The 19,289-nt window shown below is 39.9% G+C and overlaps 2 protein-coding genes across 3 annotated transcripts in view; one reads left to right on the forward strand and one right to left on the reverse strand.

The window, feature by feature from the left end:
• Positions 1-961: 961 nt before the first annotated feature.
• pym1 (PYM homolog 1, exon junction complex associated factor) lies at positions 962-6,917 on the reverse strand. Its single transcript, XM_061984052.1, has 3 exons — positions 6,619-6,917; positions 1,907-2,000; positions 962-1,818 (listed from the first exon to the last, which is right to left on the reverse strand). The coding sequence occupies exons 1-3, from the start codon at positions 6,647-6,649 to the stop codon at positions 1,305-1,307; spliced, it is 639 nt and encodes a 212-aa protein (XP_061840036.1). The 5' UTR covers positions 6,650-6,917; the 3' UTR covers positions 962-1,304.
• Positions 6,918-8,320: 1,403 nt separating this feature from the next.
• The window catches only part of spats2 (spermatogenesis associated serine rich 2), a 28,046-nt gene continuing 17,077 nt past the window's right edge, over positions 8,321-19,289 (forward strand). Inside the window, exons 1-7 of one of the 2 annotated variants that reach the window (XM_061984096.1) lie at positions 8,321-8,427; positions 13,976-14,245; positions 15,378-15,457; positions 16,032-16,140; positions 16,585-16,634; positions 17,164-17,386; positions 17,478-17,648. In XM_061984096.1, the coding sequence (XP_061840080.1) occupies positions 14,224-14,245; positions 15,378-15,457; positions 16,032-16,140; positions 16,585-16,634; positions 17,164-17,386; positions 17,478-17,648 (655 nt within the window). In that variant the 5' untranslated portion in view covers positions 8,321-8,427; positions 13,976-14,223. The remainder of the gene's footprint in view (positions 8,428-13,975; positions 14,246-15,377; positions 15,458-16,031; positions 16,141-16,584; positions 16,635-17,163; positions 17,387-17,477; positions 17,649-19,289) is intronic. The other variant, XM_061984106.1, reaches the window with a different exon arrangement.

A 19,289-nucleotide genomic window follows, 5' to 3' on the forward strand; every position in this document is an offset into this window, starting at 1 on the left:
TAGGAATTCAGTAGGCTCTCTTGGTTGCTTTGTTGGGGCTATGCTGCCACCCACCCCAGCAGACGATGGCGTGGAGCACTGCAGAGACCACCGTGTATATATGTGGGTGTTGAAATTGTGTTTTTGTTTTATTTGTCTATACATGGTGCAATTGTATGTACGCAGTATGTATTATTTATTGCAATTTTTTTTTCGTTGTTTTACTTTTGCAACTGTATGTACAAATGGTTCCAGTGAATTGTCAGCTGGTTGCAAAAGCTTGTGGTCTTTTAATTAATTTTTTGTTCTTTAATGGTTCTATTTTGTTTCTTATTTTTGTGGACTTTTTGTATTTGCCCTGCAACCACACAAGTTCTCCATTGTGGAATAAATGAAGTATATCCTATCATACTACAGCCGATCCTAAACAATCCAAGTATAGTTTTCTGAATGACTTCAATCAATACACAAGTACTTCGATCCAGACCGCATCTAAAAGGTACAGTATCATTCTTCCTAGTATTGGTCAGGTTGTCTTTATTATGGAAATGAATTACATGTAAATTACAGTAGGTTTAAAACTACTTCTGAATAAGTTACCTAAAACATCATACTTTCAAACCAGGGTGGTTTGAAAGTAGAAAGATTCCCACACCCTCGTATACAATTTAAAAGTAAGGAAATGTATCATTTGTGTTCAATAAAACGTCACGTTTGATACACAATTTGGTTTGATTATTGATCAATTATCACTGAAGAGTAGATCAAAACCTTAAAGGTAGGTGAGGTCAAAGGTCTTGCCAGTTTTTCTTAATTTGCACCAATTACCCCACCTTACGGCCGAATGCAGCTGAGATAGGGACAAGCGGTAGAAAATGGTTGGATGGATGGAACATAAATCCTAATCTTAATCCGTGCTGCCTTCACTGAAGATAAAACTGCTGCCTGTGCCCACTTTGACTAAAAAGGCAGAATACAATCGTTTTGTTGCAGCTTGTAGTTTTAATTCATGGTGGAGATGATGCCTTGGCTGTCATCATTCTAAAAGCACACAGATCAACAACTATATTTCCTTGTGAACACAAACATGTTCTTGAAAAAGGTAAAAAAATGGAAAAACAAAACAAAAGTTGTTTTTAAAAAAAGATGTTCAGAAATGAGCATCAGTCTAAAATGTTAACAATCCACGATGGTCCGACTTGATGTTCATCATGAAGTCCACATAGGTAGGAGACGTTTAAATGGAGGCTGGAATCATAGCTGCTCAGTTTCCTTTGTGTCAGTATGAAGATGACCGAGTTTAGTCCAAGTGTCCATTCAGTGCTTCATGAGTCGTGCTCCAGCTGCTCTAACTCGTCTCGTAAAGCCTTCGCCCTGGCTAACTTTTCCAGCTGATCCGGCGTTGGCTCTTTTACCTCCCCTGAGTCTACTTTCTGCTGCAGCTCCTCCACTTGCCTCAGCTTCTTTTTCACATTCTTAATCTTCTTGGCTTTTTCTGCTGCGTCGGAATGGTCTGACGACACTTCACAAGCAGCCACAACTGGCCTACTGGCTTCGTGGGAAGGCTCGCTGCCCGCTGAGATGGTGGCGTTCTCGACAGCATCTGCGAGCAACGACACGTCCTCGTTCTCGTTCTCCTCCGGCTCCTGCTGTTGCTGCTGTTTTCGTTTTTCTTTTCGTTTCATGCTGCGTTTGGCCGACTTGGAGAGACCGGCTGTGTCGCCGTCCACGCATCCCGGAACTTTTGAATGTTGTTTTGGTGTTTCAGCGTCTGATGAGCTCATCCCTGGCGGAAGGCCTGGTTTGTTCTTAAAGAACTTCACATATTTGTTTTCATACCTGAAACAGAATGAGGAAATGTTAATAGTAAAAAATAATAGGCCTCGTCTTTTGCTACACAATTTGGTGAAGCGTCACGCTCACTTACACTGGGACCTCCTCCTGGGGGACGTAACCGTCCTTTACCCGCCGTGGTTTTCTCCACGAACCGTCCGGTCGCTGAGTGGCGGCAATGTATTTTCCTAAAGAAAAACAGGAATGGCGTTATAGGAAGATTGTCAACACTTAGCCACTTATTGATGTTGACAGTCATAACTGAAGCAGGTTAAAAAGCATTCAAAAGCTGCTCAATGTCATGAAAAGGTGGCTCGCGTTCACAACTGGTAGGTACATAGGTTAGACATTATTTATCCTACAATGGGGGAATTATTTGGTGGTAGTGCAGATACAAAAAGTCCCCATAAAATAAGGTAAACGTACATAAAAACAAGAGGGGATTATGCAAGCAGCTGCTACTTCAGTGGCCCCATTTCGACATACAGCTACGAAAGATTTTTTTTAAATGCAAAAAACATATTGTGCACATATGATTGCACAGACAAACAACAACAAAAATAAAAATAAACACCCTCTGGCATCTGCAGGCATCCAATACATGCTTTTTCAGCCAGGGCAACAGAAACTTGTCCATCCCGACGCTCAACGCTAGCTCCAAAGCACCCTGTCTCTTCCGCTCCATCTCCTCCAGTCTCTCCACGCGGAATTCAGTGTGGCAGAGTGCCAGCAGCTGGTCCACGGTGCAAAAATTACCATGGCCAAAAGTCTCCCCCAAGGCAGATCGAAAAATTCACCAAAAAGCAGCGCAGAAGTCACCCCTTGTTGCGCAGTCCCAAAGGGGCCCGAAACCAAAAGGCAAAAACAAATTAAAGCAAAAAGGAAACATCAATAAAACAAAAGGAGGATAGGAAGGAGCAAGGAAAATAATAATGTTATGTGACAATAAAATGATTTCATTCACTGGTTCAACAGGCATATCCACCGTCGCATTTCATTTTCCATGATCTCTTTTATGTATGGGCTTATGTTGCTTGTTGGGTCTGTCTCTCTCTGTCATCTTCCTCTTGACAATAACGAATCTATGGAGTTCAGGTCAGGCGAGGTTGCTGGCTAATCCTTTCATGGTTGTTGTTGCACTAAAGCACCGTGTATGAAAAACGTTACTTTGTTCACCCAGAGATCGGAGAAGATGCGGAGGAAGAGACGGTGCTTTGGAGCTAGCGTGAGCGCCGACGAGCTTCTGTCGGCCTGGCTGAATAAGCATGTATCAGACGCCAGCAGACGATGGCGTGGAGCCTTGCAGAGGGCGTTTTGGTTTTGTCTATGCATGGTGCAATTGTACGTTCACAATATGTATTACCGTATTTTCCGCACCATTAGCCGCACCTAAAAACCACAAATTTACTCAAAAGCTGACAGTGCGGCTTTTAACCCGGTGCGCTTTATATATGGATAAATATTAAGATTCATTTTCATAAAGTTTCGGTCTCGCAACTTCGGTAAACAGCCGCCATCTTTTTTCCCGGTAGAACAGGAAGCGCTTCTTCTTCTACGCAAGCAACCGCCAAGGTAAGCACCCGCCCCCATAGAACAGGAAGCGCTTCTTCTTCTATTGTAAGCAACCACCCGCCCCCGGAAGAAGAAGAAGCGCGCGGATTTTCGTTTCATTTCCTTTGTGTGTTTACATCTGTAAAGACCAGACCACAAAATGGCTCCTACTAAGCGACACGCGTATAACGCAGAATTTAAACTTAAGGCAATAAGTCATGCCGAAGAACACGGAAATAGAGCAGCAGCAAGAGAATATAACATAAATGAATCAATGGTGCGTAGGTGGAGGAAGCAAGAAGATGACCTGCGCCAGGTAAAGAAGACAAAACAGAGTTTCCGAGGGAACAAAGCAAGATGGCAACTGTTGGAGGACAAACTCGAACAGTGGGTTGTTGAGCAGAGAGCAGCAAGCAGAAGTGTCAGCACCATCACTATTCGAATGAAGGCAACAACGCTAGCAAGCGAACTTCACCTGGATGATTTTAAAGGTGGTGCTTCTTGGTGTTTCCGGTTCATGAAAAGACGCAATCTCTCCATCCGCACACGGACCACTATTTCACAGCAACTGCCTAAAGACTTTAAAGAAAAGCTGGCTACTTTCCGTGCATATTGTAAAAACAAGATACCGTATTTTCCGCACCATTAGCCGCACCTAAAAACCACAAATTTACTCAAAAGCTGACAGTGCGGCTTTTAACCCGGTGCGCTTTATATATGGATAAATATTAAGATTCATTTTCATAAAGTTTCGGTCTCGTAACTACGGTAAACAGCCGCCATCTTTTTTCCCGGTAGAACAGGAAGCGCTTCTTCTTCTACGCAAGCAACCGCCAAGGTAAGCACCCGCCCCCATAGAACAGGAAGCGCTTCTTCTTCTACTGTAAGCAACCACCCGCCCGCGTAGAAGAAGAAAAAGCGCGCGTTTCATTTCCTGTTTACATCTGTAAAGACCACAAAATGGCTCCTACTAAGCGACAAGGATCCGGTTCATGAAAAGACGCAATCTCTCCATCCTCACACGGATTACTATTTCACAGCAACTGATATTCCTGTGAACCGCACTGTGGATACTGTGGATACAACGGGAGCACGTACGGTGAATATTCGCACCACAGGGAATGAGAAGTCATCCTTCACTGTGGTTCTAGCTTGCCATGCTAATGGCCTGAAACTTCCACCCATGGTGATATTCAAAAGGAAGACCTTGCCAAAAGAGACCTTTCCAGCCGGCGTCATCATAAAAGCTAACTCGAAGGGATGGATGGATGAAGAAAAGATGAGCGAGTGGTTAAGGGAAGTTTACGCGAAGAGGCCGGGTGGCTTTTTTCACACAGCTCCGTCCATGTTGATATACGACTCTATGCGCGCCCACATCACAGATGGTGTCAAAAAACAAGTGAAGCACACAAATACAACACTCGCCGTCATTCCGGGTGGATTAACCAAAGAACTCCAACCGCTGGATATTGGTGTCAACAGGGCATTCAAATCACGACTGCGAACGGCGTGGGAACAATGGATGACCGAAGGCGAACACACCTTCACTAAGACAGGCAGACAGCGCCGGACGACATACGCCAACATCTGCCAGTGGATCGTAAATGCCTGGGCAGATATTTCGGTCACAACTGTGGTCCGAGCTTTCCGGAAGGCAGGATTCACAGAACTGCTGGACAACAGTGACACTGACTCCGATGACTTCGACGAGACGGAACCGGCCATTTTGGATCCCACATTTGCCCAACTTTTCAATTCGGACACCGAAGACGAAGAATTCGAAGGATTTACGAATGAAGAATAACTTCAGAAAGTGAGCGCTATGTTTATTTTGTGTGTTGTGACATTAACGTTCGAGCAACATTATGTTGCTATTGCTCTGCACTATTTTGAATTTTACTATGTTTGTGATTGCACATTTGCGTACATTTTGGGACAGAGTTGTTAGAACGCTGGTTTTTAATATATTATTAAAGTTTGACTGACCTATCTGACTGTTTTTTTGACATTCCCTTTAGTGCAGCGTAGGCGCGGCTTATAGTCCGGGGCGGCTTATAGGTGGACAAAGTTTTGAAATATGCCATTCATTGAAGGTGCGGCTAATAACCCGGGGCGGCTTATAGTGCGGAAAATACGGTATTTATTGCAAATTGTTTTTACTTTTTGTAGCTGTATGTAGAAATGGCGCCCCTGAAAAAATGTGCACTGATTCACTCGTGACCAGTCCAGTGGGTAACTCGTTTGTTGCCCAAAGTCAGTTGGAATACGCTCCAGCTAACCACCGACCCTAAAAAAGTTCCGATCGTTAACTTCCAATAGCTGCTTTGTTTGCACCGGGCTACATGCCTTGTGCAAACCATCAGATTTCAATAAATGTCTTGATAATTGTCATGCTTCTGAAGTGTGATATCTCATCAAACTCCAGTTTAGTCTACATTTAAGTTCAAGTTAAAGTACCACTGATAGTCACACACACACACGCATTTGGTGAGGGGAGCAGTGAGCAGCAGTTGTGGCCGCGCTCGGGAATCATTTTGTTGATGCAGCACCCTATTCCAACCCTTGATGCTGAGTGCCAAGCAGGGATTTAATGGGTCCAATTTTAATCGTCTTTGGTATGACTCGGCCGGGGTTTAAACTCACGACCTACCGATCTCAGGGCGGACACTCTAACCACAAGGCCACTGAGCAGGTTTGTTATTAAACATTTGAAATACTGTACTTCATCTCCTTCTTGTGAGATGCTTTTTTGAGTCGGGTTGTCTAAAAACATGCTGCCCCCTCGTGGAGAATGAAGATAACAGTTGTTTACTGATGACTTTAATGATAAGTTATGATTGTTCATGGAAAGCCATTTACTTAAAACAAAGGCTGCGTTGAGAGTGTTCCATTGCGCTTCATCAACTGAAAATATAATTATTAACTCCGTTGTCGGCTCTGACTTTTGTGCACACTTTCGTTATGTGTTTGAAAATGTAGTAAGTCTTGTATATATATATATATATATATATATATATATATATATATATATATATATATATATATGCAGTGCACAAACTGATGTTTGAGGAGATAGCAACGTGCTAACAAGCTGCTAACGTCTGAGTGAAAACAATGCAGGACCGTTGCTGCCACCAAAGACCAAGCAGCTGGAAGTAAGATGGTTGACCCAGAAAACAATTGCTTAATATTTGGTATTTAACGGACATGATTGACATGTATTTGACACGGCTGTGCCACATGTACCAGGCCTACCAGATTCATCTGTAACATAGGGGGTTGCCATTTTGAGGCGCCGTCTTCCACTCCTCGGGTCAGTCCAAACGTCTCCGCATTCACCTTGTTCCGACTCAGATATAAGCTACAAGTCTTTTGGCATTTAAAAAACATTAACTTCTTCTTTAAGACGTCTTCTCATGGTGTTGGCGGGTAATTCCAAGAGAGAGTAGCTAAGTACTTTATAACTGCTGTAACGACCTGATCTTGAAAACGGGCGACACAAGGCAGCAAACTAAGCGAACCATTGCGCTCAACACCGGAAATGACGACATGGATTTGGGGTTGCCAGGTAGTTTATACGTCTAACAACAAAACCCCGCTCCCTTATTTTAATTGCAGTTAGGAAAAAATAAGTATCGTATAGTTTATTTGTTTTTATGAAGAAACATATATATGTGTGTATATATATATATATATATATATATATATATATATATATATATATATATATATATATATATATATATATATATATATATATATATATATATACATATATATATATATATATATATATATATATATATATATATATATATATATATATATATATATATATATATATATATGTGTGTGTGTGTGTATATGTGTATATGTGTATATATATATATATATACATTTGTTTATATTATTTTATTTTATTTCTGATTATTATTATCAATAATGTATTATTATTATTTATTTTTTATTTTTTTAATTGATGTATATGCAAATACTATTTTGTTTTCCTGCTGTTTCTTTCTTTTGGGGGTGGTGGCATGGTTGGGATATAAACAAAAACATTTAATTTTGACATTTAGGGAATACAGATATATAACAGATATATTATGTATGTAAACATGATGTAATGGATAGGAATGTCTGATGCTGGATGTCAATAAAAAATAAAATGAAAAAAAAACAGAATCCTAAAAAAATATATATAATATAATAAAATAGAGCGTGTTTATTTGCACAATTAAACATGTCCTAAAACGAGTATGAAGAAGTGCATCCAATTCAATCCTGCTAGCCTTTTACTCATTCACTCCATATTTGGTTGCTTACATTTTGTCATGGAATGTCCACTTGGTGAAAAAAATATTAAAAGGGATACAGGTTAGGAATTAGTATACCTTGTGCAGTGTTAAGGGGACATGAATAAATATATATGTTTGATTTTTTTTTTTTTTTAAATACAAAAGTTCTGTATGAATAAAATAAAATACAAATTCTTAGAAATAACCAGACAACAAATACGTTAGAATAAGTGGTCACATTAAATAAGGACAAGTAAAGCAAATACTGCATTCATTTAATAATAGAACAATTCCTGTGTAATTTTGAATATATTCTAGATTAAGTCATTTATTGGTAGCGTTCAATGTATAAAACGTATTCCTTGGTAATGTTGAATAATGTATGTTTTTACCCTAGAGTTGTTATTATCGATTGTTATAAAGGAAAAAACAGCTTATAACATTCCATATTCAATCATTATAACCAGTGCTTTAGTCTTTTTGTATACGGTGTCAGCAATATCGAAAATATTAAAAAAAATACGTTTGTATTTTCGGTAAATGTATTTTATTCAATATGTTTTAATGTATCATGACATCCCAAGAAAGCAACAACAGCGTATTTCCTCTCTGATTCGGAAATTTGGTAAAGGGGTGTTTTTGGATCCAACCTGGCAACCGTGGAAGAGCATTTTAGAGGAAAAAACTGCACTCCCGTCTCAGAAGACGGCTGGCATTTGGAGCTGCGGTCCTTCATTCCTAATTGTTCCTTCTCCTTCAACATCAAGTACGTAATCATTATTTTTCTAATAGCATATATTAAGGTCTAATTAACGTTTTAGCGACTAACAAACATAAATGTATTCAAACAGCGTTTAATGGACGGATAATATCAGTTTCATAAATATACATTAAAAACAAGCAAGCTAGCTGCAACTTAGCTAACCATGTCCGCATACTAATGATCATTTATGATGAAGAAGAGCGCGATAATTATTCCTACTACAAACCTTTGCTGGAAATATGCCGCCAGAGACTAATAATTGCGGTCATTATAAAGCGAAGCATTGCAAAGCTAACATAGTGTTAGCTAACGCTAGCAAGCTATATCCTGAGTTGAAGCAAGCAAATGAAAGCAACGAGAGGTTTCCTTCTGGATGTCAACTAAGTGGCGTCTTTTTAGTCGCCGCAGTTGAGCGAGGTGCACGTAAAACATTTGAGCAGAAAACGTGTTCGCAAACGACAATGAAATCTGTCACACCTAGCAAATTCTCTTGTCTGACGTCAGATGAGTAACATGGACAATGGATTCAGTTTCCAAGATACATAAACAATGCTTCATGTTCGCCTTGCGGGCGTTAGTTACATGGCTACATCTTGTATTCAAGTGGACTATCAGCAGCCCCTTTACATTTACGTCACTTAAAAGGGCCACTTGCATCCTTCGGCAACATCAATCCTGCTGGCTCTCTTGGCGATTCAAGCAAGCAGCAACCCACTTCGATCAAGAAACACTTGTGCTTTGTACACCACTTAGTTTGATGTCCGCACAGGTGAGGAACAACCAGGATTTTACAACACCAGAGGCGTGTGCACCTGTGTAAGTTTCCATTTCATGAGAAGCGGCTCATAAGTGATACCGATGTCTATTCTGTCTAAGAAGGGAAATACTGTGATTTAAACAAGAGCAATGCTGCAGCAGTGTGCCATAATCATTGCTCCCAAAGATGAGCATACCTTTTGTGTGTTCTATGGCACAGAAATGGTGAAAACCTTTGTACATTATTTCTGCTTGTCATTGGAGCCAAGGCTCATGTTAGTGCTGTTAAACAAATTAAATAAAACCCAGGGTCAGCCTGGCATAAACACAATATGCGGTTTTTGGGAGACACAATCACTGAACTTGGGGAGTGGGGGAGGGGGATCACCTTCAACCCGTCATGTGGTGTGGCCCAGGGTTCTGTTCTCGGGCCTGTTTTATTTTTGTTGTATCTGATGCCGCTTGGGAGGTTGATCAGTAGTTTTAAAAATGTTTCTTATAATTTCTATGCAGCTGATATTCAACTGTCATGCTCCTTTTAATGATTCAGAGTTTCACTTTTTATCCGAGTTCTTGGAGTGCGTATCCTGTATTAAAAACTGGTTGTCCTCAAATTTCCTCCAGATAAATTCAAACAAAACGGAAACTTTGATAATTGCCCCTGATAAAAAAGATCCCCCTAATCAAGAACTACCTTGGTGCTCTGGGTGCATCTGTTAAAAGCAGCCTCAGAAACCTTGGGGTTGTGTTTGATCAGTCAATGTCTTTGGAGGGTCACTGTCGTCAACGGACCAAAAACTGTTTTTATCATCTCAGAAATATTTCTAAAGTCAACGCTAAAGAGACTTCAGATTGTACAAAATGCGGCTGCCAGACTTTTGACCGGTGCACCCAGAACAGCCCATATCACCCCCGTTTTATCCAGTCTTCATTGGCTTCCAGTTAAATTCCGCATTGAGTTTAACATTTTAGTCCTGACATTCCGTGCGTTGCATGGTGGGGCCCCTCAGTACATAAGTGACTTGCTATGCCCCTACTCTTCAGGGTGCAGCCTCCGGTCTTCAGGCCATGGTCTTCTGAAGATCCCGAAAACTCATTTTAAAACTTTTGTAGACCTGGCATTCCAGGCTATAGCTCCCAGACTCTGGAACAATTTGCACCAGTCCCTCCGTGATCTTGACTGTATTGAAACTTTTTAAGAAACATTTGAAAACTTCTCTTTTCAGTAAAGCTTTTAGTTAATGCACCTTCTAACTATCATTTTTAATCCACTTTGTAGCCTTTTATGATGTTGTCCCTGTTGTATGGATGGATGGATGTTGTTTTACTTTACCTATGTTTTGTACAGCGTTTTGTGATTTTATCTGTGAAAAGTGATTTATAAATAAAATGCACTTACTTCGGAAAGCCATTTAAGTCAAGAAATTAAATATAGAAACATTTGTTATAGAATGGGTGTCAGTTGGGTCAAAAAGGGTCCCAGGTGGGTGAGTGTGTAGTCTGTTTTTCTTTCCCTGTTCCAAGGGCGATTTAAAAGTAGAACATGTTGAAGGGGACCCCTGATGATTCTATCTACATTCAACATGCGTCCTTGTGGTCTACACCAGTGGTTCTCAAACATTTTTCACCAAGTAACACCTCAGAAAACACTTGGCTCTCCGAGTACCACCATAATGACCAACATTGCAATACAATAGAAAAGTAGGCCTAAGTAAATATTAAAAGCCACAGAGGTTGTATTTATTAACAAGTGTATTTAATATTTATGCCACTGAAAATAATATGAATATTATTTAAATGTGTTCTGTGTGTTGATTGGCTGGGAGGAGAAGTAAGCGGAGAATGTGGAGAATATTCAGTTCCCACGCGTGTTGGGTGGTAGAAATGACAGAGTAAGACGATTCTGATTGTGTCTTTTTTGGACTTTGACTGCGACCTGCAGTAGTCTGATTATAATGACTTCCATTTGAAAAACCTTTGGTAATAGCTCGAGTCACGTCAATTCAATATTAAATAAAATATTTGGTGTACTATTAGCCCACGTACCACTAGGTTTGAGAATTACTGGTCTAGATAATATGTATTGGGTATGCTTTTTTGGGGCGGTATAGCTCAGTTGGTAAAGCGGCCGTGCCAGCAGCTTGAGGGTTGCAGGTTTGATCCCCGCTTCCGCCATCCTAGTTATTACCGTTGTGTCCTTGGGCAAGACACTTTACCCACGTGCTCCCAGTGCCACCCACACTGGTTTAAATGTAACTTAGATGTTGGGTTTCACTATGTAAAGCGCTTTGAGTCACTAGAGAAAGGCGCTATATAAATGTAATTCACTTCACTTCACACTTTAGTGTAAATTTTTGCACAGTGACATTATAAGACATTTTTTTGGGGGGGGTTGTATGCAAACATGTCTTGAGAACAGGCGCTCCCATAGATGCAAATAAAATGCTCCCCACACCCCCGTTTGAAAAGTGTCATAATTTATCTTTTGAAAATGTACACTTAAATTTTCCTAGACACAGTCGGAAAAAAAACTTGCATAGATTCACCAGTCACAGTATTAGGTACTCCTGCACACTCTCTGATCAATATAGAACTGCATTTTAAAAAGCTGTTTTTAGCAATAGTAGTCTAATTTCATAGTGGCTAGGGTTGTACGGTATTCCGGTACTAATAAAGTATTGCGGTACTAATCAATTAAAATCTGTGCTATACCACCTTTGAAAAGTACCGGTACAGCTTTTTCATCCGAGTGCCGCTTTGTGGCGGTGATGACAGCCAAAGCGCATGATGTTGTGTGTCAAAACGCACACACAAAGTGCATAAAAGTAATAACATCTTGGAGAGGGAAAATAGCAAAAACCTACAGTTCTACTGGTTAATAAAGAGGGTGCGTGAAGCGCAATATGGAGGTATTTGGGCTTCAAAACTAACAATAAATGTGACGCTGTAAACAGGGAGGCACCGCGTTGCAAGTACTGTTTTACAGCTTTCCTGCTTGTCGGCTCCCAGACCGTGGTCGAGGAGAGCAGGGGAGACCTTTCACTTCACAACGGGTCTGAAAGGCTGCGCTCTTTGGTCGAAATGACGAGGCCGTCGATTAGTTACAACTTGGTCACTTTATTTATAATTTCAACCAGACATCGCCCCGCGATGAGGTGGCGACTTGTCCAGGTTGTACCCCGCCTTCTGCTCGAATGCAGCTGAGATATGCTCCAGCACCCCCTGTGACCCCGAAAGGGACAAGCGGTAGAAAATGGATGGACAACCGGACATCCACCATGCTATTGACACTCCTGCACATGCTCTCCTAACTTGCCCACTCACTTACTCATGTCACTCACCCCACATACTGCCATTCTTTAAAGGAGCACACACACATATGCTACTCTCACAACCGCTGCTTTAAAACACGCCTCACCAAATGTGGCGATTAGTATTACCACCTGTGCTTCAAACGTAGGTAAACAATAAGCATTCAGATCTGTACAAGGAATTATAAGTAATGACAGGTAATAATGTAGTTGTTACACCTGTCCTGCTGTTTGGTCCGGTGCAGATGGTAGTCGAGGACCACAGGGAAGACGTTCTCTGCCATTTCAATGTCTTTTCATTTATATTTTAACCTTGTAAAATGGTTCTTTGACTGTGAGTGTTTAATGTAGTGTAAGATTTTTGGTTAAAATAAAGCCAAAATTGACATTTTACGTAGTTCCTTTTATTTGGAAAAGTATCGATATATATTTTAGTACCGCTACTAAATTATTGGTATCGGGACAACCCTATTAGGGGCCCTTCTTAACAAAACAGTCCCGTGGACAAATAAACATTGAAGTAATTATTTTATGGACATCAGAGCAGGTGCTGGGGGCGTTGGACAAGAAGTAGTTACAAGTAGTGAAACTTGAGGCAGCAGTCTTGGCTGAGCATAGGGGGGGATGAGGCCGTCACGGTCGACACAGTATGTATGAGGATGCCCAAGTATGTACATTCGTCAACTTGTGAAATTACAAATGGCCCACTGTTAAAAAAAGCCTCCAAAAACAGCGCTCAGAGCCATCCAAAACTGTGTGCAAGCTCACGCCCAATGCATGAACCTTATGATTTGACGCTTTAGTATTGTTTAACACCAGTATCCAGCATTGTAACAACATATTTAAATAAGTAAAGGGGAAAATCATCATTGGTCCAGTTGAACAGTTTTGTTAAATTTCAGGCCATTATCTTTCTATTTATTGTTGCAAAAACAAAATCTTGTTGAGGACCACAGAAAGCTTAAAGCCAGCACACATAATACCGTTCATTATGTTTGGAAAATACATCATACATTTAGTTAGCAAAATATTCAATTAAAGTTTCCCTTCCATTCTTGTATGTAATTGTACATCTTGGTTTAAACCCGAAATTAATAAAAAGCCTTTTATTTTAATAGGCCTGCCACATTTGTTTGGATACATTTAAAACAATCCAAAGTTCCAGAATTGAACGGCCATAATGTTCCAGCCCTAAAAGCGTTCCACAGGTGTGACACACGACATCTCTTTACTCAGTTGACAGAGAGATTATTCCAAGTGACGCATGACATCTTTTCTTGTAATAATGCTTGTAATAACAAACGTCATGTGCCCTATCCAAGGCTGACTAGATAAGTAATAAGGACAATATTAAATGTATATTTTTTCCAGGACAGGAAGCAACAGTTCAATGGCATCTTTTTATTGTTTTTAAATCCGAACACAGGAATTTGGCATGTATCCATCTGTATTACTCATAAAATTACATTTAACTTATTTCCTAGGTGCTTTTTCCCTGCACAGATTTGTGTGGAGCACCAGGAAGAGAATCCCAACCCCCTGGTGTGGAGCTTCGCTATAACTTTCTCTGTCTCAACAAAACCTTTCGAGAAAGAGGACCACCTTTCTCTCCAAGCTGTGGCTCCTGCACTGAAACCGCAGCTCTAACACATCTAAGAAGTTGTCTCAGTCTCGAGGAAGTTGCCATCTAATCATTTTGTGGCTACGCTTGTGTGAACCTGCAGCTGACAACATGGCAAAGAAGAACCAAAAGGGTGAGTGTGTGTCCGAGTGTGTGCTTGGAGGTTTGCAATAATTAAGTGTTTTACAAATGTAAAGGTCTGAGTGTAACAGTTAAAGTACCTGGCTGTACACGTGTACGGTCACTGGGTGACATTAACCTATGTTCAGTTCCAGTAAAAACAACCATATCAGTAAATGATTGCTTTAACTTTGGACTTTCCTTTCACTCTCAGCTGTCTTGTTTGTTTTGTGTTTTTTCACATTTTAAAGGAAATGGCTTTCAGGGCTACGTTTGCACAGGACACCATGTATGATTTTTTGCCCTCAAGTGGCAGAGATTGGATATTTTTTGGGAGTCTAAAAAGTGCTTAAAATCGGATTTTCCGCGTCAGATTTGGGCCACATCAGGAGGTAGTCCGAATCCAATTGAAATCTGATCTTTTCAAATGTAACTGCAGTCTAAACCGAAATGCGACACAGGTGCAACTTCTATGTCATCTATGGGCGAGCTATGTCATTCGTGTGCGTGCCCAGGACACCATGTCATTCGTGTGCGTGCCCAGGAAAAGACGCGGCCCGCCAGGATACATCATCACAACAACCGGTTTTGGTGGTTAAAGTATTATTTTGGACAGCCGAATTGTCAGTACATCACTAGTCAATAGTGCGCAAATTGCTATATGTATATGTGTCTATGTATGTGTTTGTGTATAAAGATGTGTACATATGTACAGTATGTATGTATGTATGTATGTATGTACATATATGTGTGTGTGTATGAATGTACAGTTAGGCCCAGAAATATTTGGACAGTGACACAAGTTTTATTTTGGCTGTCTTTATATAACGTAATCAATATGGGCAGACTGTCAGCTGTAATTTGAGAGTATTCTCATCCAAATGGGTGCAAGGGTTTAGAAAATACAGCTCTTTAATACGTAGCGGCCTCTTTTTCAAGGGACCAAAAGTAATAGGACAATTGAGTGCGTGCGTGCGCGGGCTTTTTTGTATTGTTCAATGCTGAATGCGTCCCTCAGTGGGAAAGGTTTGGACACCCGTGGCTCACATAATCTCTGTGCACTTAGACAACATGTTTTGTTTTGCAAATGTAATGGAAATGCCGAACAGACTCTGGAGCTTGATGTTGTTCTCTGCTCATTGTAGATGCGTCAGGGGTGGTGTTTGACACGCGCTCAAAGATGGTCATGTCCCAAGGAGAGCCGCCTGAAAGGATGAAGGAGAAGGTAAGACGGGAATTTCACAGTCCTTTTGGATTCTTTTTGGATTTGTTTTAACCAACAGCAGCACCCATTATATTGGACTTTTTAGGTCCTTAAGTGCTGTTTGATTTAGGCTCAAGGCCTAAACCTAATCGATTGACTGCACTGAGATTACAATGACTTGGATGAATGAAAATATCTATAGACACACTGAAGAATGGTCTGCTTCCTTTTTAATGTCTTGAACTGGCATCGCCGTTCAAAAGGAATTTAATTAAAACGCACTGCAAAACCTTAACAGAGTGGAAGTCGTGTTTTATTCAGAGGTGGAGGGGCGTGTAATGTTTTTATGGGCTTTGGAGCACTTTTAGTGCTTGCCCAAATAGGGTTCTCTTAAATGGCTAGTATATGGAGGGTGCTTGTAACCTTAAAATATGTGTGCGGATATTGTGCTAAATAAATAGATATACATAAAAACCTTGTATTATTAAAAAAAAAAAACATGACTGTCAATAGATGCATCATTTTTAACCTATGATTTGAAACCTGTGATGAACCTTGTGATTTGTGTGCACACAACTCGTTTTATTTGTTGCAGATCAACGCCGTCCGGGCAGTTGTCCCCAACAAAAGCAACATTGAGATTGTTCTGGTGTTGCAGCATTTTGAGAACTGCGTTGACAAGGCGGTTCAAGCATTCTTAGAAGGTATGCCGACATCTCGGTGGGGCCATTGCTGATCTGTAAATTGAGGCCCTAAACAGAATTTTAATTTGTCTAGTATTTCCCATAAAACCCTCAGTGTAGTAATGTCTTGAAGGCATCAGAAATGTAAACAAACTTTGACAGTTGCCACATTTATTGAGCGCAGCAAAGTGATTGAATGGTTGGAAGTACCGTAAGTCTGCTATGACGTGCTCGCCGGCATAATTGCAATACTTAACCACATGGCATACTTCACATTTATGAAGGAGGTTTCTTACACATACCTGTTCTATGTTTAGCACTGAAACATTCTCCTCATACGTCAGACTCCTTTTTTTGTTTTTATAGTCAACATCTTGATAGAAACACCAGTCATTCAGAGACATTGTGTATAAAATCTGCTTAATCTTGTTGTGCAGCGTAATTGTTTGCTTAACATATTTGCAGGTAGCGCAGTGGAAATCCTTAAGGAGTGGAATGTCACTGGCAAAAAGAAGGTAGGTATTAAATGCAGTACCGCTGCATTGTTCATACTTGCGTCAGTATAAAAAATGCATTAGAACTGAATTAAAAAGTTGATTGCACTTACACAAGACACTAAGACTTATGGGTGGGTATTTGACAAATCTTAAATTGCTGTGGGAAAACTGTTGATTTGTTTTTAATGGAGTAGGAACATCTAAATATTTCTAAGCTCTGTTTCGGTTCGGTAGTGGAGGTCTATGTAGATGTAGCTCAACTTCCCATATGTGATGTCTTGTTTTTCTTTTGACCAAAAACTACCTGTTGTTGAAACTGACAACTTCGCCTCTGCTGTTTGTGATACACTCAATTTTGCTTAAATTGAATAATTTAAAAAACATATATTTTGTTGTTAAACACTGTTCTTGCACCATTTGATTCAATTGGTTGTAAAATCTTCATTTGGGCTCCGCTCCTGCGCCTCCTGTTAATGTGGTGCAGGTTGTCACCTAACAAAAAGAAAAACAGAACAAAGCGCTCTGACACTGATATCTTGACCTCCAGCCAAATAAGAAAAAGAAGCCCAAGCCCCAGCAGGAGGCCTCAACAGAACCTGGCCCATCGGAGGCCACACCACTTGAGGAGTGTAAGGACAAAACCAATGGCTTCTATGACAATGGATCAGCGGTGGATGGAGAGTCACTTGACTCCCTGAGTGAACACTTGGACTCTGCGTCCTTGGATGCATCAGAGCTGGACTCTGAACCGATCACGTCTGAAACCACCGGTAAACGTGTATATTGTTGTTCCATTTATATTAGTTGTTTTTTTAATTCCATAAAAGCTCACCAGTTCAAAGAGCATGTGCATCTCTGCAGCTCTCACGGGTGCAGACGCAGACAGTCCCCCCTCTCAGCTGGGACCAAGTACTCACCAGGGACATAAAGGCAACAAAACACGGCACCGCCAAGATTCACATCGCCAAAACTCATCTCATGTACTTCCCGATGAACAAAGTCAGCAAAGGTCGTCTGGTGGCAAGAAGATTGGTAATAAGAAATCTTTCTCCACGCGTAAGCTAATAGAAGATATTTCAGGTGCCAGCTGGGGTATTAGGCAGGAACTGCAGCCAGGTGGAGGCTTACCATTAGGCAAATACAGACCGTTGCGTCTTTCTTCTTGATTCTTTTTTGTCTTAATGTGTGCACTTCAAAATACACTAAAATGCCTAATCAATCATGATCATTTTTGAAAGCTCTTTGACTCTTCTCATGCAATGGACTATTCAATGCTACTTACTGCACATGAGCAGACTTCATTCCAAACCAAAACAAACCTGTTGACTCCGTTATGAAAGGTTTTTATAAAGATGAAGAAGAGTTATCCAAGTGGAGCGTAGGAAATGAGAAGGCGAGAACAAAACAAACCATTTCTATTAAAACTACCCAAGGTGTCAACCTATCTGTCACTGACAGCGAACATACAGTATGTTCAATACAGCAATAACTACTGTCCGTGCAGCATGCAAGTGGAGAGTGTGACTTTTCATCACAAGTTCTGTTCAATTTCAGTTTATTTCGAACATGCAATACAATACAAATACAATGCAATGCATCACATATTTCCAGTTGTTTCATTACAGCACATCCAAAAAGGAGTAGGAAAAAGCACAGCTGATTTAATCCTACCCCTATTCATATCATAGCTCTTTTATGTCATTTTTTTCTCTGCAACAGAACAGTGAATGAATAAATGAATATACCATTAGTAAGTAAACAGATTTTAATAAATACAAAATTAAATATTAGACATATAAACATATACACAATAATTAAAGTTCTCAAAAATAGTTACCGGTAAGTAATTTATGGTTCACCTAGGAGATACATTTTATTTTTTTTATTTTTTATTTTTTATAGGTTCAAGATGTTTATCATAATTATTCTTCTTTGTACTTTGTAAACACTTGTAGTTTGAAAACTTTCTTGAAGTCGGTCATATTAGTACATTGTTTGATTTACTTGCTTAATCCAATCCATAATTCAATTCCACATAAATATATCTATCCCCATATTTCTGATATGATAACACTAGCAAGCAGTAGAGAATATGGATTGTATTTTGGTCCAGAACATATTTTGTGTAGGAGCTTTATATTGACATGTTTCTTGCTGCTTTGTTGTATATTTTTACATGACATTTCCAGTTTATTTTATCATCTATTATTACACCAAAAATGTGTTTTTTTTAGCCTCGCAATATCTACGTAGTCTATTTGTATTTGTTTGATTTTTCCCTTCTTCTGTTACCAAATAGCATTATTTTAGTTTTACAGAGATTCAAAGATTGTCTTGTTTTTGTCAAACCATCTTTTTAATTTATTTGTTCTGTTATTGTTTGTATTAGCTTGTGTGTTCTTTCCTAAACAAAACACAGTTGTGTCATCTGCAAATAATACTAACTTTAAGTCCTTTGTAACTTTACAAATGTCGTTTAAGATTGAACAATTGTGGTCCCAGTATTGATCCTTGAGGTATGCCACAACATTTATTTTTAGTTCTGTAGACGTTTGTTCTCCTATCTTCACGTATTGCTTCCTGTTGGTTAGGTAGCTTCTTACCCAGTTCAAGACCAACCCTCTGATGCCATACCGTTGTAATTTATTAAGATATTATGATTTATTGTGTCAA

This window comes from Nerophis lumbriciformis, linkage group LG01, assembly GCF_033978685.3.
Source record: "Nerophis lumbriciformis linkage group LG01, RoL_Nlum_v2.1, whole genome shotgun sequence".
NCBI classification, from domain to species: domain Eukaryota; kingdom Metazoa; phylum Chordata; class Actinopteri; order Syngnathiformes; family Syngnathidae; genus Nerophis; species Nerophis lumbriciformis.